Here is a 24,210-nt window from a genome sequence, read left to right on the forward strand (position 1 = left end):
TGAGAAGAACAGACCAGGAGGGAAGAAGCCGTCTATAAAATTAGTAAACACCTTCTCTGTTTGCCAAGCAGGAACTGCGTGAAACTGGCGCAGGGCCTGTTTGTGTATGTTTGTGAAAGAGAGACTCGTTAAGAGGCATGTATAGCTCTTAATGTCTAACATAGGAGTTATGTGCTTAATATAACCCTTTACCGCTTGTAATTCCTTCTCAATGAACTGCTGTGTATTGCAGGTAATTATTGTGGACCTTTTTCACTGGTATGACAGTAATCTGCTCCACCAGTAGCCAGTGAAGATCCATTTCAGGGGTAGTAGCGCCTCCTGTTGTCAACAGGAGGGTGCTCCAAGCTGGGACTGAGGGGTGAGGAGGGCAAGAGGGGGATCAGGACTGGGACAGAAGGCTGGGGTACGAGGAGTGTGGTGTGAGGGCTCTGTCTGGGGATGTGGGCTCTGGGGTGGGACTGGGAATGAGGGGTTTGGGGTGCAGGAGGGTGCTCCAGGCTGGGAGTGAGGGGTTTGGAGGGCGGTAGGGGACTACAGTCTGGGTCAGGGGATTGGAGATTAGTGGGCTCAAGGGTGCAGGCTCTGGGCCACTCTTACCTGAAGCAGTTCCCAGAAGCACGTCACCTCTTCAGCCCCTACATGACACGGAGGCATGGCCAGGTTGCTGTGCGCACTATCCCGTCCGCAGGCACCGCCCCGCAGGGCAGCACGCACAGCTGCCTAGCACGCCTCCTCATACTACGTAGGAGCCAGAAGGGGGTCATGCACGCTGCTTCCTGGGAGCTATGCAGAGCGGGGCAAGCCCCTGACAGGAACTTGAGGGCCGGACTGAAAGGTCTGATGGGCCAGATGTGGCCTGCGGGTCGTAGTTTCCCAACCCTGGATTAAAGGCTAGTCTATACTGAAAAATTACATGGGTTTAGCTACATTGCTCGGGGGCGTGAAAAATCCACCCCCCTGTCCCTCCCAAAACACACAGTTAAATTGACCTAACACCCAGCGTAGATAACACTATGTTGACAGAAAAAGTCTTCACTCAACCTAGCTACCACTCTGATGGGATCTCCAGGGTACCCCCTGGAACTCTGGGATCACTGTGCCCCCTTAGCTCTCCTGCCTGGGCTGTCCCTCACAAGGCTTCGCCAGTGACAAGTAGCAAACCCCTCCAGCCACTGTTATCATTCAGCCACCAGTATGCAGTGTCATACCCAGCAAAATAGCAAGAATACTCTCCAAGGCACTCATGAACTATACGCAAGGAAACACCCAAGCCCCCAGCCTTGCACCCCAGAAATATACAGTCTTACACTGCTCAAGACCTTCTCTTGAGCAGTGCATCCTTATTAATTAGTTTGCCACTTTGTCAAAGGAAAGTGGACGTGCACCAGCCTTTGTAATCTGAGCAGATTTCCCAAGCACTTTAGACAAATTCACTGGTAAGGATAAATCATTAAAATAAGTTTGTGAACTACAGAAAGATAGATAATAAGTGGTAATAAGTGATGGTATAAAGGTCAGAGATAGTTCCCTTAGAAAATAAAAAGTAAACATGCATTGTAAATCCTAAACTTTTAGGCTAAGCAAGAGAGTTGAATCAAACAGCTTTTCTCACCCCACTGGATGTTACAGGTAGGTTACAGTTCTTAATCATAGAATCATAGAACTGGAAGGGACCTTGAGAGGTCATCTAGTCCAGTCCCCTGCACTCAAGGCAGGGCTAAGTATTTATCTAGACCAGGGGTAGGCAACCTATGGCACGCTCTGCATTTCAATTCAATTTCAAATGAAGTTTCTTAAACGTTTTAAAAACCTTATTTACTGTACATACAACAATAGTTTAGTTATATATTATAGACTTACAGAAAGAGATCTTCTAAAAATGTTAAAATGTATTACTGGCATGTGAAACCTTAAATTAGAGTGAATAAGTGAAGACTTGGCACACCACTTCTGAAAAGTTGATCTAGACATCCCTGACAGGTGTTTGTTCCAACCTGCTTTTAAAAATCCCCAATGATGGAGATTCCACAACCTCCCTAGGCAATTTATTACAGTGCTTAATCACTCTGACAGTTAGGAAGCTTTTCCTAATGGACAACCTAAAGTGCCATTACTGCAACTGAAGCCCACTGCTTCTTGTCCTATCCTCAGAGATTAAGAACAACAATTTTTCTCCCTTCTCCTTATAACAACCTTCTATGTACTTGAAAACTATTATCATGTCCCCTCTCAGTCTTCTCTTCTCCAGATTAAACAAACACTGTGTTTTCAATCTTCCCTTGTAGGTCATGCTTTCTAGACCTTTAATCATTTTTGTTGCTCTTCTCTGGACTTTCTCGAATTTGTCCACATCTTTCCTGAAATGTGGTGCCTAGAACTGGACACAATACTCCAGTTGAGGCCTAATCAGAGCGGAAGAATTACTTCTCGTATCTTGCTTACAATACTCCTGCTAATACATCCCAGAATGACGTTTGCTTTTTTTGCAACAGCGTTACACTCATATTTAACTTCAAGTATCAGAGGGTAGCCATGTTAGTATCCACAAAAACAACAAAAAGTCCGATGGCACCTTAAAGACTAAAGACAAACAGTCTTTAAGGTGCCACTGGACTCCTTGTTGTTTTCATATTTAGCTTGTGATCCACTATGATCCCCAGATCCCCTTTCCGCAGTACTTCTTCCTAGGCCATCATTTCCCATTTTGTATGTGTGCAACAAATTGTTCCTTCCTAAGTGGAGTAGTTTGCATTTGTCCTCATTTACATCCTATTTACTTCAAATCATTTTGAATTTTAATCCTATCCTCCAGCGCATTTGCAACCCCTCCCAGCTTGGTATCATCCGCAAACTTTAGAAGTGTACTTTCTATGACATTATCTAAATTATTCATGAAGATACTGAACAGAACCAGACCCAGAAATGATTCCTGTGGGACCCTACTCGTTTTACTCTTCCAGCATGACTGTGAACCACTGATGATTACTCTCTGGGAACAATTTTCCAACCAGTTATTCACCCATCTTACAGTAGCTCCACCTAGGTTGTATTTCCCTAGTTTGTTTATGAGAAGGTCATGCAAGACAGTATCAAAACTTTACTAAAGTCAAGATATACCACACCTACCACACCACTGTCCCCTCTCCACAAGGCTTGTTACCCTGTCAAAGAAAGCCATCAGGTTGGTTTGACATGATTTGTTCTTGACAAATCCGTGCTGACTGTTATTTATCACCTTATCTTCTAGGTGTTTGCAAACTGATTGCTTAATTATTTGCTCCATTATCTTTCTGGGTACAGAAGTTAAGCTGACTGGTCTGTAATTCCCTGGGTTGTCCTTATTGCTCTTTTTATAGATGGGCATTATATTTGCCCTTTTCCAGTCTTCTGGAACGTCTCCAGTCTTCCGGAATGTCTCCAGTCTTCCATGACTTTTCAAAGATAACTGCTAATGGCTCAGATATCTCCTCAGTCAGCTCCTTGAGATGCATTTCATCTAGGATGCATTTCATCAGGCCCTGGTGATTTGAAGACATGTAACTTGTCTAAGTAATTTCTAATTTGCTCTTGCCCTATTTTAGACTCGGACCCTACCTCATTTTCACTGGCATTCACTATGTTAGACATCCAATCGCCACCAACCTTCTTGGTGAAAACCAAAACAAAGAAGCCTAATACATAGGCTGAATTTCTTTCTCAGCTTGGGACCAGTCTCCTCATTCAAGTCTTCGTCTTCCCAGAGTTCTTGTTGCTTTCAGCATAAATGGGGGAGGACAGAAGTGGTCTCATGATGCTACTGGCCCTTATTTTATACTCTTAATCCATGTCCCTGGAGAGATACTGGCCCAGGCATGTCCTGGTGGGCCTTGCTAAATCAGAGAGTTGAGCAAGCTCCACTGTGTGGTGCTTGCGCAACTGTCTTTCATTGAGTTACACACCTTTTGTTTACAATTCTCCTGCTGATCAATGGTCGTTTAACGGTTGCCTAGGTGTGGGTTACCTCCTTTGTTCTCACTGGGAGTCGCCCACTGCTAGTTCCCCAAACTCACAACATATTTCAACAACAATCATGTTGCAAACTCACATAATTCATATAAATAAATATAGCAAAAATGTATATGGTGTCTTACCCGGCATGCCCTGTATGAAATTTCACAATCATATATGAACAATGAATATGGCGGTTAAATGGTGCTACTTTGAGGTACAGTGTGTCACAATCACCTCTTGGGGGAGGTGGATTACCTGCAGCAATGGGAGAATCTCTCCCATCTCTGTAGTAAATGACTACACTGAAGTGCTGCAAGGATGTATCTAGAGAGCTGCAGCTGTGCTGCTGTAGCGTTTTAAGGGTAGACATAACCTAAGCCTGGAAGACCACTTGGAAACTTCAACTAATACCAAACACAGCTAGATGCTATCTACGTTGCAGCTTTTACCAGTGCTGGTAAGCAATTAATACCATGGTTAACGTCCACACACAGCATTGTTAGTAATTATGGGAGCGGAAAGTATATTGCCCATTCAACAGGCCTATGCCAGCACAGTTTTCTTTAACAGATTCAGCACACTTTGCTGCACAGAAAGTAAAAACACCTCCCAATTGAATATTATTTGCAAGTGTAATTAACATCAGTGCTCCCTTTTCTGGATACCTAAAAGCTGTGAATAAAACAAGGGAAACATCCTTCCCTGTAGCACCTCAGTGAGCATCATCCTCAACTGAGTTCTTGTTATCACATTGGACAAAATACTAGGAAAATTCATTATAAAAGCACAATCTTGCCTTGGCAGAGATAGTTTATTTGATCTAATAGGTATCTTCTATCTTTATTTTTCATGATTCTCTGTAACTGTGTTTATGGTCCTTCAGCCAGTTTTCAAAACTCCTGAGAGTGTTTGCTATCCTAGCCAATTTGAATTCATTTTTTTCAGTAAGACTTCACAAGGCACTGTATCAAACCAATACTTAACTAAAGCCCAGATTTATTACATTTAATGCAATTCCTTTTTCTACTAATTTAGTAATTTGATTAAAAATATTGCTCTTCCAAGATACGTTATTTATAAACCTTTATTGTTTAGTATTCTTCATTCTGTTATCCTCTAAATGCTGACAGATTTTCTTCTCATTTTACCCGGGAGCAAAATTAGGTTTACAATACAGCAATTTCTAAGACTGCTCTTATTTCAAAGATTGGTATCATATTTGGTTTTCTCCCATCTCATTCCTTTGGTACTTCCTCAGTTCTGCATGACTTTCCAAAAGTTACAAATAGCTATTTAGTACCGTCACTAACACATTCCCTAGGACCTTCAGACGTACACTAGCCATACCTGATTATTATTGTTATATATAAAAATGTAGTTTTCTTTCAAGTATTCCCTTCTTTGCTTTCAATCTACAGTTTTATTTAGGTCTTCATTCCTCCCTGCTTATGCAAATCACTTTCATATTTTTTGCTTCTTAAATATGTTTAAAACAGGACTTTAAGAAAACATCCATTTTAGGGTGGTAGTTAATATTTTATCTCACTCCTGAGTTGCTAATGGGCCTACTCTCATTCCAGTGATTCTTGACCATTCCCATCCCCAGAATATTTATGAACAATCTTCTTCATCTCTTTGGATATTGTTAGATTTTTATTTATTTACTAATTTCTGCACTGCACTTTGTTTCCTTGCCAACCTTAATAGAATCTGTAAAACACCCGCTGGGGATTCCATAGCATTCTTTATACTTGATAAAACTTGGAAAATCTGTCAGAGCAACTGATGCAAAGTAAAGAATTTAACAGCAATTTAAAAGTTTCTCATAACTGCATGTAGAGTACTAGCTTGATTAAACTGTCCAAAAACCGGTTAGGATTTTTACCCATTCAGAAGGTTTTGGCATGTTTGTTCTTTAGTGAAATCCACATCCCTCTTTTATCCTTAGCAACACCACGCTTCCGTAGAACTGCTAAAGCAGGTAAACGTAGCCGAGGCCCATACTAGACTTCCACTGTCATAGCTACTTTGGTCAGGGACATGAAGAGGTGTGATCTATAACCAACACAGCAACACATGCTGAAAGAATGCAGTAATCCAAGCAGGATTTTCTACCACACATTCAATCTAGCGTTACATTTGTGAAGCAGAGAAGGAGAGGATACTTGTACCTATCATTTAGCCATTTTCTTGACAGCAGTTTATTCCACATACATGCCAACTCATTTAATTTGGGCAAAAGTCTCCCAGACTCCTGCCCACTGGCTCTCTGAATGAGTGGAGCAGGGCAGCCATGCTGAGCTATCTTTCTCAATCAGACCACAGATACATTGGACCAAGCACCTCTGCTTTCCTCAAGTCATAAAGTAGCACCATGTTGAAGATAACAGTAGCTCAGAACCCTCCAACTAAGAGACCCTGTGGTGTGGTTACTGCAGGCTTCTCCACGCCCCTTGAAATGCTGAGAAACCTGTACCCATGAGAAAGCGAGGAAACAAGCCACAAGAAAGCATTGGCTTCCTGTCACAAGAAAGTGAGTCCCGGGTTCAGTGGTTCCTCCCTTTAGGCTGGGGAAGAGGACGTTAGCTGTGGGCGGGCTTGTGCTCACCCACTTCCCAGAACCCAACAGGACAAGAAAAGATAGCAAAGGTGTTGGTGAAAAGGTGATGCTCTCCCCCTCACTCAGAGGGCGTTAAGGATCAGGTGGAGGGGGAAACAGAGGAAAGAAGAGTTTGAGAGGGAGCACCAAGAGAATGGAGGGGTAAGTGGGAAAGGGATCTGATGTTTGGGAATGTGAAAAAGAGGTCTGGAAAGAAGGAAAGAATATAAGTTAAACTGAGGGACACAGGAAAAAGAAAGCAGAGGGACTAGATGAAGGGACCTGTAGAAGGAAAGTAACAGTGAAATGAGAACCAATAGATGGAACGTGACAAACTATATATTTTTTTAAAAGTGGAAAAAGCAAAACATACATGGTTGTTTTTATGAATGTTTCTTGCTTACCTCTTTGTGTCTCTGACCAATGGAAATTTATGACTGGGTTTGTGGGGAAGTAGTTTTGGAGGTGTGTTTGGGTTCCATTTTTAAACACAATACAGAACTTGTCTTCAGCCAGTTATGCTACTGCAGAAGTCCACATAAGCACCAGCAGGGTTTCATTATCTTAGCATGAATTCTTTGATCTGCAATGTTCTAAAATTATCTAAAATGTGCGAAACTGCACCTGGTATTCAAAATATTCCTTGGGGCCCCCCGGGTGTCACATTTTTATTTTTAGGTGAATAAAGTATCTTTCTCCTTTGTCAATTATAGAAACTGGCATTCATGGCTTAATGTCCGACATATGCCAGGGCCTCCTTGCACGTAAGAATGAGGATCCTAATCGAATACAAATACGTGTGACATAGTAGGGATTTTTCCTTGTTATGTTGTATGTGAGCCTACGTGAGTCTTACTGTTTTGCATGAATGCTGTGCGCGCCTCAGTTTCCCTGTGTATTGCACTAATGTCTAGGCGGTGGGAATAAGGGTGTGAGACTTTTGCAGGGGCTGCTTCAGCTGCCTGCACAGATGCTATGGCTGTCCCTTCGTAACCTGAGACCCAGGAGGGGGATGCGACCCTTGGACTCTTGGCCCGGGAAGTGAGACAAAGGCTGGAGGAGGAGCAATGGGCAGGGTAGGGGCCAGGCAGCTGGAAGCAAGTCAGTCTTGGCTGGCTTCGGGCGCAGGGGGAGGGCCAGAACCCCAGATCTGAGCTCCCCTGCCCCCAGGATGGACTTAGTTGAAAGTCACTGATTTCTCTGCTAACAAGTTCTGGCCTACGCTGTGTTCCTGTCAACTAACAAATCTTCTGTTTTACCGTCTGGCTGAGAGTCACGTCTGACTGCAGAGCAGCGGTGCAAGGCCCTGTGGCTTCCCCAGGAGCCCTGCCTGGGCAGACTTGCTCCGGGAAGTACACGGTGTGGAAGGAGATACTGAATGCTCTGACGTCAGACCCAGGAAGGTTGAAGCTGTTTAAGTTTCTTGCCCTGGAGACAGTATGCTCAGAGGAGTGGCGTAACTAGGTGGAGGGAAGAAGGGGAGCGGAGGGAAAAAAAAAAACGCACCATGCGGCGCTTTTACTGATGGGGGCAGTGCACCTCGGCGGCAGGACCTTCACTCACTCAGCAGGTCTTCGGCGGCACTGAAGCTTCATCGCCGAAATGCCGCCGAAGACACCCGAAGTGAGTGAAGGTCCCGCCGCCAAAGTGCTGCCGAAGACCCAGAGCACCGCCCCGTCAGTAAAAGAGCTGCAGTGAGTGGTGCCTTTTTTTTTTTCCTATTCCCAGGTGAGTAAAATTAAAAAGGCGCCACTTGTGCTCGGTGGGGGAGTGACTGCTCCCTCACTCCCCCCCTAGCTACGTTACAGGATCAGAGGGAGGAGGCATGCTCCCTCAGAGTCCTGGCTGGCTTCATACAGAGTAATCCAGAGCATCGCCCCGTTGACTCTGTGACAACTCTGGAGATCTTAGAGGCCTAAGGTCTAGGATATGTAGGAAGTTTGTGTCTCCTACTGTTTTCTGGTTCCTGTCTGAGGAGATTCTGACCCATTCATAGACCTGACATCAATTTCCACTGGGCCCAAAAACTGAGCCTGTATGCAGCCGCACCTTCACAGCCCAGCTTCCTCTCCCTCAGGTTGGATAGAGCTATCTATCTAGGGTTCTAGGCTCTTATAATGGCACCTAACACCATAGCATCTGAGCACCACACAGGTGCATGACTTGTAATGCGCTCCAGGCAGAGGAATCCCATAAGGGAAGACTACAAAGCTGCGCTGCAGACTGAGCCCCTGCACCACTTCTTCCACCTTAAATTTATCTTTTCACATGCTTGTTTAATTGGGACTGAAGCTGCTAGGGAAAGTGTCTGCCTGAAGCTGAAGGGGAAAGATAAAATAATGGGGAGGAATATGGGCCAACCCTCCCTCACCCCATACCTTACAACTCTAGCTGATGGTGGCTCAGCTTCACTGACAGGTCCCAATCTAGCAACTTTGAAAACCCCACTACTCTGGAATGGTGCAGTCCAAATCCCAGGAATGAGGGGAAGTGGGGTGGAGAATAACAATGAAAGAGGAAGAAAGAGGTAAACTGCAGAAAGGAGTAATTTGCTATGTAAATGGATGCACAATGTACATCCAGCCCTGTGAATAAAAGGTTTCCCTTATAGTCACATAAAGCTCAGCATGAGGTAACAAACTCAAGAGCAGGTAACTCTGGATCTTCCCAGTGTAAGATGGAACACCAGGTCGCTGATTACATTACATGTAGAGTCACTTCGGTGTGTCTATGTAACACTGGTCTACAATTTTTGAGAAGTCGTCTGCTTCAGAGATAAAATGTGATATTTATTATGTATTTTGATGTGCTGAATTCAAATATGACAATTAAAATAACTGATTGGCTACTGTTTCTAAGATATTTAAGTTTTTACATTTTATGTCTATGTATATTGTGTAGATAGTAGAGTTTTAATCATTAATTGTAAATTTAGGTCTTTTCATGTGTTTATGGTTGCTTTACATGATAAGATTTCACCTGTCCTGTTTATGTAACACTTTAAAAATCAGCAAAAGGGTTATATAAATAAAATTTATGATGAAACAAAAGGCAAAAAACTATTATGTACATAGTTTAGTCCTATTCAGTGTCTACTCGGCTCTTCTTAGCTTGTCTCTTGTATTCATTAAATGGAGCATCTCTTGTCACTGTCCAGCAATAGTCTGCAAGCATTGATGGGCTCCATTTGCCCTGATAGCCTGCCAGGAGATTCCACTGCTGTAGTCTGGAGCCCAACAGCTCTGCCTTACTCTTGGGTAGTTCCAAATCCCTACAAGGTCATTCAGTTCACCTTGTGTTATGAGGTGTGGTTCAGAGGAGGAGGATGGGAGAAAATGTGGGTCCTGTGACATTGATGGTTCAGGACCAGAAGTTTCATCCTCTTCCTCTTCCTCGTCTGACTCAAGTGAGAATGATTCTGGTGCATCAGGAACTGGTAGTCCTTCTCCGTGGGGTACTGGGCGTATAGCTGATGGAATTTTGGATAAACCACAGTCCAGTTTTTCTTCTTTGACACACCTTTCCCAACTGGAGGCACCATGCAGAAGTAACAATTGCTGGTATGATCTGTTGGCTCTCTCCAAATCATTGGCATTGCAAAAGTCATAGATTTCCTTTTCCTGTTCAACTACTGGCGAAGATTTGTTGCACAAGTGTTGCAGCATATGTGTGGGGCCCACCTCTTGTCCTGATCTCCAATTTTGCAGCCAAAATAAAGGTGATAGGCTTTCTTAACCATAGTGGTTATACTGCGCTTTTGTGATGCAAAAGTCACAAACATAGCAGAAGTTATCTGCACTGTTCACACAAGTACGAGGCATCTCTGCTCCCTTTGGCTAAACAGGAATGTGTCCCTTTGCAAAATCAAACACTGACAAATAAGAGAGCACGACACTGTATGATTTCTAGAGCTGATATAGGGCACTTTGTTCAGCAGAATGATGTAAGCTTTATTATGATTGCATCATCCATGACTTCTAGGAATAACATGATGCAATTCATATCATGTATGACTCAATATCAGATTCAGATTGCATCATTCATTGTTTTGCCTCAAAAGTAAGTACTGTCCAAACCCAGTCATAGATTTATTCATAGATCCAGTCAAAGATGTATTTTAGTCATTTCTGGTTTAAACTGAGATCCCTTCCCTTTATAACTCACTTATCCGCCGCCATTCCCAAGTCAAGGGTCATATATGCTGACCCAATAGCATATCTTGAAAACTAGAGCCAATCAACAATTTTAAGCATCATTTTTGTTCTCAGTGACCCAGAATTAGTAAAGTTGGACTACATTTATTTCAGAAGCATTTTGGCTGTACAGCAGTGTAATCTGTTAATTGAAAAAAGGTCAGAGGCGCATAAGATTTGTTGAAGTGTGCTGGAAAAAAGTGACTGGCTTACTCCTTCTCTGGTCTGACACAATAAGGAATGCAATTGTTCTATAAACAATAAAAAAAAGTAGTATTTCATGTTATCAGTGGAAAGCCACCCAAGCCCACATGGCTCATGCTGGTGCCCCTGCACACAGCAAAGGTAAACGTGTGACCCAAGTACATCTGCTATTTTGAAAGAGAGTTACACACACAAACACACAAAAACACCCTCCAATGTTATCAACTCTAGCAATACTGTTTCGACTGCTGGTCTTTTAGTGTGTAAATCCTGCTTTTTTTGAGGAAGGATATCAGAAACTCATCTATATGAATTTACCTTAGTCTCTGAAAAAAAGCCAACAGATTTACAACGGTATATGTATATATTTAGAGTCTCATTAGGAAAGGATATATATTCCAACAAACATTCATATGATCAAGTGCATATGATAAATACTGCCAAAGGCAGATTTCTTCACACATTAACTAAGAGAAATTAAAACCACAAATGTTTACTTAAAGCTAAAACAAAACAAAAAATATTACTGTGAAAATAAATACCATGGTCTCTTTGTAATCAGAATTCTGAACAGCACTTTAGTATTTTTTTAAAATAACCCTCCAAAGATTTGAACTCAACCTCACTAACTACTTGCATTACTGAATATGCATCACTCAAACCACACACTTTATTTTTCCTCTAAGTTGACACTTTATATTTACAGATTTTGTTTTTCCAAAGTGCATAAGGTCTTTTACTGAACACAAAACGGCCACATGATTTCTCAGTTGTAATTATATAAATCCCAACTTCATCTAAAAAATACAGTAGAACACTGCCACATTATGGCACAATTTAGATTTGCAAGCAAGAGGAGAACAAAAACTCCTCAGCTACTTCTACTGTTGAGAACTACAGTATCTGAACACTACTTAAACTGTCCATCGAGTAGCATGAGCACCACCATAAGTTGTTAGATAAAATCTATCTACAAAAATCTTTCGGCATAAAGCAATCCAAGTATTCCCCAATGTTAGAGGCGACAATGAAGAAAATTTTCAATAAGAGGGCTAACAACCTTTGAATACACAATGAACAGTCTGATGCAGCAGTAGTTCAGTGTGAGAGGGAATTATGGGGGTAGTCAATATCAAAGGCATTGCCTTATCCAAAAATAGGATACATATATTTTGTTGGCTATAAAATGTAGAGCTTTTTGTACTTGGCATTCCAATGTGGTCTGAAAAGTTTAATGTTACATAATAGCTGGGGATGGGAGGGACAGGGAGAAATTAGAAATTTCAGCCTAATAAAGTTTTTAACCTTCTCCTCTGCAGCAAAGCAACAGAGCTTTGGTAAACAGTTAAAGAAATAAACCAACTTGATGTAACTGCAACTGACAAAACTGCTTACAGAATTCTACACATTTCAAAATACTTGGCTCCCAGGGGCAGTATAGTAAACAGGATGCAAATGCTCCAAAAGCTCTAAGACAAAACATTCATAGCAACTTTTAGACGTCTTCATTGCCAACTTTGAGGCATAGCATTCTGAGAAGACTTAAATTTCATGGACAAGATTTTAACCAGCTTCCCATAAAAACCCTCATCATCTTAACTACTTTATCTTTTTTATAATGTAGATCTTCCATGTCACTTGTTTCACAAGAAAAGCATAAATCAGGTTTGAATGACCATTACCAATACTATTTTCAGTTCTTTATTCAAACACTTCTTTTATAGCGTATTTCCATAAATCAATCATAAGCAACTGGTCGAGGCTGGGACCAGACTGATTATTTTGCCTGCAAGAACCTGCCATTATAAATATTTCCCACCAGGCATGATAAAATACAAGTTGGAAGCCCTGAGATTTGCAGGCATAACCTGTACTGACGCATTAAAGAAAAACTGTGTCAAGATTTGGGAATTTTATCCCTCCCACCCAACTGCTATTGTCACAGCTTGCATTCACAAATATTAATATGAACTAGACATGCCAATTCTTTCCTATTAGTGTTTGATTCAAGTTTTAACCCCTTCCCCCCAAACAAAACCAAATATATTGTGCAGTATAATCATATGAAAACATTTACTTCATCGCAAAATATTTCCAGTTAAAGGAGACAGTTAGTTTAAGGCTTCAAGGAGAGCAAGTTCTCTTTCACACAACAACTTTCTTTAGGGCAGATATGTATCAAAGTAACTTCTAGATCTCGAGCCAATGATCTACCATATTATACCATTTCTGTTAACATTATACATGTATTTATTCAGAGTGTAGGTCTTTGCCGGCGATCCAGGATTCTGCCCCCTCACTCCAATCCAGATTTATAACAGCAAGCATACTACTAGTTCTACTACATTCTGTAGGGAGAACAGCCACTAGTCCTATAGCTACGACTGTAAAGGCCTCCTAAAAATGAACTGGAGCCAAAGGAGATCAGTATGGTCTACACATAAAATTTATATAGGCATAGCTATGTTGGTCAGTGGCGTGAAAAAGAAAAAAAAAATCCCTAATTGACATAGCTATGCCAACAAAACCCCCAGTGTAGATGCAGCTATGCCAACAGAAGAGTGCTTTTATTGTCATTGCTAACATTTTTCTGACGGGTGGTGTTCCTACACTGACTGAAGAATTTCTATCTGCATACACCAAGGCCCAGATTTTTAAAGGTATTTAGCTACTCCTGCACACAGTGGTGACTGTTAATGGGATTTAGGCTCCTCAGTACCCGAATCCCTTTTGAAAATGAGACTTGGGCATTGCAACACTGCACAGGGCAATGTCTAAATACCTTTAAAAATCTGGGCCTGAGTTTACACTAGGTTCAGCAATGCTGATATAGGCTCTGTAGCACAGCCATAGCCTAAGTAACTCCTACATTGCTACCTTGAGGTGTGATATCTTTGGGCTAAGCTTTTCGAGAGTGAATAGTAATTGAGTACCTTAGTTTTTGGGTGCCAAACTTGAAATACCTTAAAAGGGCCTGATTTTTGAAGGCTGAGTGCTGAGCACTTTCTGAAAAAAAAAAAATCAACCCTGTTTGAGGCTTCCCAAATTGAGTACTGAAAAAAAAATGACACCTAAAGAAATCACTAGTCACTTTTGAAAATCTTGGCCTTTAACCAAGCCCAAATAGTTCAATCCAGCAACAAATATTATGACATTTCTATTAGTCTGCACAAAACGTTCATAGTTTTTAGTAGCATCATCAATCTTCTCCACCCCTGTTGAGTGCAGACATATCTCCTTCTCTTAATCATTCAGGTGTTTCCCCTCAGTTAAACACTTTAAAATATATATTATATAAAATACAAAAATATACTCTAATCAGAACCAAGTAGCTAAGAACTGTGATTTCTTGCCACTTTCTCTCCTACTTAGCCTCATCATCTGTGAAAGATATAATATTCCATATCAAATTAATGGGTATTCTGTCACATGGAAAAGATCTGTTTTGATTAATTGAATCCTCAGTGCTGTTGAATGTCTTCCTCACAGGAAACAAAATCATGCTTTACTACCATTTATCATGCTTCCCCCTCCAGCAAATCACAGGAAACATCATACCTTCCTAAACTTCTCCATCTGTTTGTAAAGATCAGGATCCAGCTCTTGAGATACATCTTTCATCCAAAGTAGTGCTCCTCTGTATTCAGTCCGATACTGTTCCATTCGGTTTACGGTCAGCCATGTATCTGATATAGCCCTATATCGAAAAGTCTCCACTTCTTGGTATAGTCTGCACAAAGGAGTACGTAATGCCAACCTTTAAAAAAAAACCCAAAACCATATATTTTGAACTGATCCATAAAGATAAATCATTTCTTTTTAAAAAGAAATGGCAATCAAACAAATACACACAACCCTGAGCCACTTCTAAAAAGTATGGAATGGACATGTCAGTCTAAAAGAAATTAACTGAAATGACTACATGTGAGATGGTCCAAAGAGTCATTTAGGGTCATAAGTGAAGAAGATATCTTTATGTCTACATTGTGCATGCTTTCCGCATAGGTGTCATGATCTTCATAATCTCTTTCAGCTTCTCAAATCAGTAACAGAGGAATCTTTTTCAGTGTATATTTGATTAACTGCAAAATTTATCTGTGTGTATGTGTGTGTGTGTGTCAATTACAAGGTTTAGATAAATGTAATTCCCATTTGCTAATTTCATGTAACAGTCACAAAATCTTTGATAAAGCACCTGTTACTAGCCACATACCACAGATGTATCAGGATTGCAATGTTAACCTGCACATTAGGTTAATGGTAGGGTTCAGAATGTAACCTTGCTATGACCAGGTAACACTGAAGTCATCAGTCAAGCAGATAATTTATCTGAGTTTTCAAATTCTGCTTATTTTAAAGTTTGAAGTTTTAAGGCATTTTCTGCCATACTCTCACACCCAGCATTATGGAGAGGCAGCTGGGGATATCAGCTCCCCCACTTCCTCCTCTTAACAGGCTCTCAAAAAATCCTACCCACTCACTTGCCCTTCATACCTCTAGCTGCTGCTTTTCCCTGCCTGTAGCCAGCAGCAGCCTCACCAAGACACATTCAACAGCCTATTACTGGCATAAAGCAGATTTTAAAGCTGGTTTAAGTAGCTACCTGGGATTTCCCCAGCATAGGGGAATGTCTAGTTAGTATAGGGATGGCAAAGCCAGGGAACTACTACATCTGGCTGATCTTCTGTTACTGAAATGGCCTGAGGCTGATGACACAATAAAGTGCAGTAGTGACTTGTCATGAGGAGGGTGGGTCACAGAGATGAAGGGGAGAACCGGCCATCTCGGCAAGGAAAGGACGTATATGGTTCTCTCTTTATGTTGGCTAAAAAATAGACCAGAATGTTGATTCTGGCTCTGAATATTTATATATATATAAAAAAAGTTTTCATATGATACAGGATTACTTATGGGGCACTGGGGCTTTGGTGAGGGGTTTAAGGCACATTTACTGGCATTCTAAAAGAACCTAATTTGCCACATGCAAGGGTTTGCATAATTGGATGCATGTCAGATAATTAGCTAAGAGAGGGATTTTCAAAAACATCTAGGCTACTTAGGAGCATAATCAGTGGGATTTGTGCTCCAAAGAGACTTATATGCTTTTGAAGATCTCATCTGTGGCTGTTACTAGCTGTGCTAACAGCAGTCAAATTACAACCTAAGACGAACATATCAACCTTCCAGTGTTCGGCATGTGATGCTTCATTTTGAGCCAAGCAGTCACATTGTTCAGCTCAAAATGGAGTATTTCAAGCCAGTCATTGAGGACACTGAAAAAATGTCAGAGCACAGAATTTGGCCCAACATGAATGAAGCCATGGAGTAACATTTCCCTTATACACTGAAGCTGACATACCTTTGCTGAGAAGAAAAGCAGAGGGCCTTTCCTGTGGCCTGCATCATTTTTCCTGCTCTGGTTTTATCCTGAGAACCCTGTGATCGAAGAAATTTCCCCAATTCGTTTTCTTCCTGAGACAAAACTAATGAAAAAGGAATGAGTGGTCATATATATGCAATGTAACAGGTTTTAACTTTTAAAAAATGTCAACAGCAAAAATAGGCTCACAAGTGACTTCAGATCCAAGCAGCACAGCACAAAAAAAGTTTTTTCTAATTAACCTCCATGCAGTTCCTGGATTTATGAAACAAAAGCTGAGATTCACTTGAACACACCTGTCAGTGAGTTTGGTGTAGTGTAATAAGAACCTCAAAATGATCTCTGGGTTTATTGCTTGAATAAAGATATTATTTTGGCGAGATCATATGAAGGAGCCTATTGTGGCCTGACAATATTATTTCCCTTGCTAGTTTTTTTGTTTTAGTTTTGAAGCTCATGGAGCCAGATCCTCAGCTGATATAAAATAGCACAGCTCTATTGAAGCCAATATTGATTTACACCAGCTGCAGACCTGGCCCCTTAAAATCGCTCTCCTCTTTTCTATTATTGTATTATTTAGTTGGGGATTTAACTCTTCAGGATAAATGTGTGATTTTCTTTTAAGTCAATTGCTGGATGGTCTGTTCACTTTATGATTCTACTGGTATTTCAAAAGCTACATAGTTTAAAGGCCTCTCCTGTTATATTTTCTGGGAGATTGGAAGTGAGAGTGTTACATGGTAGAATGCTGGATACTTCTGGAGTGGAAGTAAGTAAACTACATTTGGTTGTGGCCTTAAACCAGATCTTTGTGATGCCAGAAGGTCACAGCCACTTTCACCTCATGGACCTCCTCCAGACCAGATGTCCCCTGTAGCAAGCACTTTTTCCTGCTCCCCCAGATTAGAACTCTCCACACATAGCTCCCTGTCTGCCAGCCTCTTGGCCATCCGCATGTCAGGTCATACAGAATAAAACAAGTGAAGGAAGAGGGACATAGTCATTATTGTAATTGAAATATCGTTATACAAGTTATATTTCTAGATGTCAGCAAGGGCCCCTTGTTAGCCAAATCTACTCTATGCCCACACTGCATTCTAATTGAATATGTTCCTCCCTATATAATTGTCACGCAAAAGACTTCACTTGGTTCATCACTGCTACCATGGAACACTAACTCGGATATATTAAACTATTGTGTAATTACATTTCTCCTCTACATCTTGAGACTTTTCACAGGCTCTTTTCTTGGGGGGCAGGTGGAGGTGGCGGGGTGGGGGGGGGGAGTACCTACAACACTCTGCAGAACAGAACCAGCCAGCCCCACCAGTGTGGCTCTCTCCCTGACTAGTCCCTCCGTTAGCTTATTTTCTGCCTCAGACCATAACCCACCCTCCCCCACGTGGTGCTCTGATCTGCCACTCATCGTGGCTGTCCACATGTCAGGGCCAGTTTGACTATCAATTCAGGGTCATGGCTGTGTTGTGTTAAGACCTCCATTGCTCCTAATGCACACTAAATTCACATCCATCCCTCAAAAGGCACAATCCTCACCAAGAAAAACAAATTTGGAGTTTCTAAAATAAGCCACTTCTGAATTTGGGTAAGTCAACTAGTTAGGGCTTGATTCTTGAATGCTTTTCTATCTATCCTGGCCTAGTATCACACATGTACAATTTCAGGAAAATTTAAAGAACTTTGGCCAAATTAGGAGGTTAGTTTCAAAACTGGGTTTATAATGGAAGGTTAGCTCCAAATTTAACTAGGATGATGAGAGTAGTATTTATCCCATGATCATCTTCACTTTGTCACACATTAGTTACTTCCATCTTGCAGACTCACCTCCCTGCTTAACTGCTGTAGTTAGTTATACTTACAACAAATTCTTTTTTGATAGAGTTCAATTGCTTTAAGCAACTCCATACATGTTCTCTGAATTGAGTGGAACAGCTGAAATTAAATATAAAACAAGCTAATTATAAAACATGCAAGAAACATTATAAAGAAAACAAACAAACAAAAAAAAAAGTATGTTCTAAAACAAACCTGCATTACTTTTAAATTAAAAAAAAAAAAACATTTCCTTTTTAAATGTTTTGCTTCCAATACCCTCTCATACTTGAATGTAAGATTTTCCTTCAATAGCCTTTCCTTAGGTTCAAATTGTTTACTGAAACTATAAACAGATCAACAACATATAAAGGAAACATAAGAAAAAAACAGAACAAAACAATTATCTTTGTTTTTGCAAAACATTTCTTACATTTCTTTACTGACTTTTTAAATCTATGCACTAGCCATGAAGTTGTATAAAACTCTATTTTGGAAGAAAAAAAGTATATGTACACACAGAGCTCCTTAATTGGAGTATATGAGATAACACAATGCCTACTAGCTTTTCAATATAAAGCCACAGTCTTGAAAAGGGGTCCATGGGTGGTGGAAACTTACTGACTTCAACGGACTCTTTACTAGAATAAGGATTGATCCCTGCAGATCCCTTTGCAGGATTGGGGCTTTAGCATATAATCAACAGGCCAGGCCGTTGATTACAAAGAATGTTCAACCTGATCAATTTTGTTTCTGTTCCAGTGTAATCACACACCAAAGACACAAATTTCACAGCTTCAATTATTAATATTATTATTTCTGTTATCAGAGCACCTTCAGGACCCGAGATATGGTCCCCACTATGGTAGGCATTATAAAGATATTGTAAGAGGCACTCAGCACACAATTCATCATACTTCATCAAAACTTCAGTGTGGCCTACTATACATTTGTGCTGGACTCATCTATCAAATAGTCAGCACTACTTGCAGATACAAAGTTATTTAGGTAAAAATGTGCTTGCTTTTTTCTATTTAGCAAACACTCATTTCCTTGTTTCCCAACATGGCTGTGTTGCTGCAGCATCAATAAGAGGGATGAGCTCAGGGACAAGCACGTACAAACAATTTTTTATATGGACCCCACAGAATGGCTTTTACATCACCACCACTGGCTTATAATCCACGATAAACAACATTCATCATATAAGTGCAACATAACAGGATAAATATTTTCAGAATGCCGTGAACTAAAGTACTATTCAGAAAGATACACACATTCCCAACAACTGTTCAGAACACAGAGATTTTATATATTAATTTTCAAAGCAATCATACTGACTTCAAGTGAAAACTGGATGACGAACTGGGAAGGATAAAAATCAGAGAAAAATGTCGTTTTCAGAACAATAGGATATTCTAAAGAAAGCTGTAAGATAAATTCTTTAAAAAAGGAACAAGTTTTATATCTGTATAACAATATATAGCATATTAGTATGTAGCTAGATACTCTGCCTTATTTATTACATGTTGGAAACCCTTTTACTTTCTTTCCCAGCTACACAAAAGATTGGAAGAAAGATGTACACTGAGCATTTTGTATATGAGGATTTCTGGAGCATGCAGTGCAATATTACTTTAAAAATGTGTTAGCATTTATGCATTTAAGTTATTTGTATGACACACACTACAATTTTTAGAACAGTAAACAGAATTATTTTTTGAAAGTTACTCCTCAAACCATGTAATGCTGACATACCATGTAATGATGCCAAGAGTGTGAGAATCAACCTCAGGGTAGACTGTTAGTAACCAGGGCAGAAACCCCAAATTGGTTGTGAGCACTATACTTAGATTTCACCAACCAATTAACAAATGTAAACTCCTGAGGCACTCCAACTGCCTTAACATGGAGTCACAGGCAGTCCCTTTGGGTACTCCGATCTATACCACCACCAAGGTGAGAGTACCTTTGTGATAGATGGTCCATCACACCAAGAGTCACAGTAATATTTAGGTTACTCCCAATCCCAAAGGACCAGCCACTTACTCTGGGTTAATGGCAAGTCACAACAAAGACTATGCATGTAACCAACCCAATAATAAACTATATAAAGAGTTATTAAACTGGAAAAGGAAACGAGAGAGTTATTTACAAGCTTGAAGTAGGTAAACATAGATACACAAGTGAGTTAAAATCTTAAGTTTCTAAAGGAAATAGAAACTTCTATCAGCAGCAAGCTTTACAAGTCCTTTAAGGGTAACCCAGACTAAGCACCTCGAGATCTCTTGTTTATGCCTAGAAACATTCTCCCACCATCCCCAGAATCCATGCAGCAGAGAGATATCAAGTGCTTTTTGTTTAGGGTTTTTATCCCCCTTCAGCCACAAGCCCTGAGCTGCAAACTCAGCTGATGGGAGGTGTTCACTTCTATGACTCATTTTCATGGGGAAGAGGCAGAACAAGAACAAAAGTTTTTTGTCCTCTTATTGATGGAACACAGGGAAATTGCAGTTGTACCGTCCTACAGTCTGCCTCATATCGGTGGACCTTCCCTTTTGAGAAGGGGACAACCCCTTCTGTTGAAGCTCAGCCCTTCGCTCTAGCTAGTGATTCTCTCCCAATCTAGTGATTTACAGAGTCACTGAGGCTTACAATACAGCCATCAAATATTACCTTACAATATGGGATACAGACGTTATAAATGAAATTAATGCATGCAACAACTCACAAGTATTCAAAGTCTAAACACCAAACATGTTCTTATAATTCCAATATGTATTTTAACAATATCAACACACAGGTGAATCAGACTGATTCCAGCTATGTATTTGCTAGTGTTCAGTTGAGACAGAGAGACCTTGGCACGATGTGGCACCTAGTTTGCCAATGTCACAAATCAGTCTGCCCCTTTTATGCCAAATTTCAGACAAATGTTAAAACGTATGTGTGACTGAATGTATCTGTGTCCACATCCTACACATTACTGTAATAATCTTTGCACAAAGTGTGCCTTGCGAGGTACCATTTGAAAACTCATAATTTGCTGATCATTATTTTCCTGGTGAAATATGAGTGGCAACACTGTATGTGAAGTTATAAGATTCCACTGTATGGTGGTGTTAACACATTCCAAACTGAGGTTGGCAAATAGCTGTCTCAAAGAATTGTGTGCACTGCTTAATTTACATTTAAGCAGTAAACAGAGTCATCAAGCAGGAAGGGGAGACAAAAGAAGTTCAAGCAGATGGGGGGGAAAAAAGCACGGAATATCTTTCCACAAGGCTCTGTCTCTCCTGAATCTCAGCTGGAAATGTTTTTCAAGAGAGGGACTGAAACTATAAAAAGAAGATATAAACACCCCAATAGGCCCCATCTCTCTCTCTCCCCCTTCCCAGGGCACTCTCTATGCCTGAAGCAACAAAGGAAGCCTTTGTTAGATTCTGGGAGTAGGGGTGTTGAGCTAGAGGGTTTGGTCAATAAGACGGCTGAAAACATATGGTGAGAAAATTTGTTTGAATCTGATATAGTTTGTTAAGTTAGGCGCCAGTAGCGTTTTAACTTTATTTTCTTGTAATCACTTCGGACTTTTATGCCTCATTACTTTCACTCACTTAAAACTTCTCTCTTTGAAGTTAATAAACTTGATGTACTGTTTTATTTAATCCAGTATGTTTAAACTGAAGTGTCTGGGAAAATCCATTTGGGATGGCAAGTTATTTGCATATTATTTCTATTAAAGAAGCAACAGGCTTTATATACACTTGTATTATCCAGGAGAGGGCTGGATAGTACAAGACATACATCGCTGGGGGAAAATCTAAGACTAGGAGTGTGTTGGTGTCACCCTGCACTATAATGGGTAGGAGCCAATGTGTGTGTGACTGGTTGGCTACAGCACACACAGAGAATATAGCTGGCAGTGACGTACATGCTGGAGGGCATTGGTGAGCAGTCCAGGCTGGAGGCTACAGCAGCAAAATATGGTATATTAGAGAGGGAATTCTGAGCAAAAAAATAAAAGGTCTGCAAATTTTATTTGTCAATAAATAAATGTGGAGGCTCCACTATTGCAGCGAGGAGCACCAGCCATTGGCTGCGTGCAGGTAGAAAATTGCCCTGCAGCGCCTACCCTCCCCAAGACACAGACTCAGACTGAGGCTACACCAGACCCTGACACAATGCAAGGGCCGGGCCTGCCCCAGAAACACCCCAGCCCCCTTCCCATCTGTGCCGGGCGCACCAGGTGTACGCAGGCAGGTTCAGCCTGGCAGGGGCTTAGTGTAGAGTGAGAGGGTTCTGTGTGGGGCAATGTGGGAATGGGTGGCTTAATGAGGTATCTGGGTGCTGAGGGGATCTGGATTCACAGGGGCTCATTGGGGGGTACCAGGAGCTAAGGCAACAGAACTTCGCGTGGGGGGGGTCCAAGTGAAGATAGCTGGGGCTCAGCAGGTAGGTTTGTTGTGGGGGCTCAGTGTGAGGGGTCCAGGTACTAGGGAAGTAGGGCATGGTGGGGTAGGGGTCTGTTACAGCTGGTTGGGGCTCAGTAGAGCTGGGGTTCAAGGGCAGGGGACTCAGCAGAAGGTGGTGGGGGTACTGAAGTAGCATGGATGGGACTTGGCAAGGGGATCCAGGTATGTGGGGCTAAGCGGGGGCAGGGGCTAATGGGTGTAGGGGGAGAGGCTTGGCAGGGTGAGGGTTTGGGGGGGAGGTCTGGATGCATAGGAGTTGGGCTGAAGGGGGAGCAGCTCCCCATACAGTGACCCTTTTCTCCATAGCTGAGGAGCAATTGGGGCAAAAGGGGGAGGTGCGGGGATTCCTGCAGCTGGGTGAGGTTTCAGGGGGGAGGGGAGGGGAAGAAGGGTCTGACTGTGACCTGGCTGCTCCTTGCAGGGGAAGAGGAACCCTTCTCCACCCCCAGTGCAGCTGGGAATAGCAGCTGAGCCCAGCACAGGGTAGGACCCACATGCCGGGGTGTCCTCAGCCCCGCCCATTCACCCTCCCTTGCAATGATTTACGTCTCTGCCAGCTGCTCTGGACCCCCAAAATGATGTGCCCACTCTGCTGGGGAGGGGCACATGACCGTTTTTGCAACTTCCCTTTGCTTCCCCATCAGAAAGTCATTTTTCTGCAGGGAAACAAAGAAATCTGCAGGGGACATGAATTCTGCATGAGCGCAGCGGTGACGAATTCCTCCAGGAGCAATTCCAATTTGGAGGGCAGGGGTGACACAGCTACTCAGTCTCAGTTGTATCCTGATATGTCACAGTAGAAAGACACTTCATCAAGGGTCTCAAGTCTAATATTTGTCCTGTCTTAAAATAAGTATAGTTTTAGAGGGGGAAAATATAATTGTAAAAAGCCAATGAATATCTCACATTTACATAGCAATTTTCAACCAGCATTCAAAAGGTTTGACAGACTAAGATCATTCTATCTACAGATATTCTGTGGCATAAGCCCTAAACAACAGTTTGAATAAAGAATTTATCCAAATTAAAATTACAGAAGGAACAAATAGGTATAAAATAATTTTCCAAGTTTTAGCAACCTTAGGATAAAACCTGGTCCTACTAAACCAACAGAAAAATTCCCATTGACTTCAGAGGGGACCAGAATTTCACCCCCACATTTTGAGAGAAGGTGAAAAATATTTGTTTAGCTTCCCCATTCCATTGCTGAGAACTATTACCACCACCACAATCATGATATTTTATAGGGCCCCCATAAATATCTTTTCTTTTAATAGTCTGCTAATTCAGCAGCAACATTTGAACACTTCTTCAGTGCTCTGATGTTTTGCATAGTGAAAACTATAAAATCTTAATTAGTAAGGAAAATACTGCTGAGTTGAGGTTGGCTGGTTTGTTGGTTTAAAACAAACCACCAACCACATTTAACTATAGTGGATATCAAAGAGTGCAGTACTCCCACCCCACATACAACCTGCACATGAGATTAGACACATAAATACAAAGTATGGTACACATACATATGTACATACATACACA

The 24,210-nt window shown here is 41.4% G+C and overlaps 1 protein-coding gene across 3 annotated transcripts in view; it reads right to left on the reverse strand.

The window, feature by feature from the left end:
* Positions 1–24,210, reverse strand: part of ICA1 (islet cell autoantigen 1) — a 107,187-nt gene that overhangs the window by 67,603 nt on the left and 15,374 nt on the right. For all 3 annotated transcript variants that reach the window (XM_030550657.1, XM_030550656.1, XM_030550655.1), the window contains exons 4-6: positions 18,247–18,319; positions 16,349–16,472; positions 14,548–14,746 (exon numbers count right to left, since the gene is read on the reverse strand). In XM_030550657.1, coding sequence (XP_030406517.1) covers positions 14,548–14,746; positions 16,349–16,472; positions 18,247–18,319 — 396 coding nt within the window. The remainder of the gene's footprint in view (positions 1–14,547; positions 14,747–16,348; positions 16,473–18,246; positions 18,320–24,210) is intronic.

This window comes from Gopherus evgoodei, chromosome 2 (genome assembly GCF_007399415.2).
Source record: "Gopherus evgoodei ecotype Sinaloan lineage chromosome 2, rGopEvg1_v1.p, whole genome shotgun sequence".
NCBI classification, from domain to species: Eukaryota; Metazoa; Chordata; order Testudines; family Testudinidae; genus Gopherus; species Gopherus evgoodei.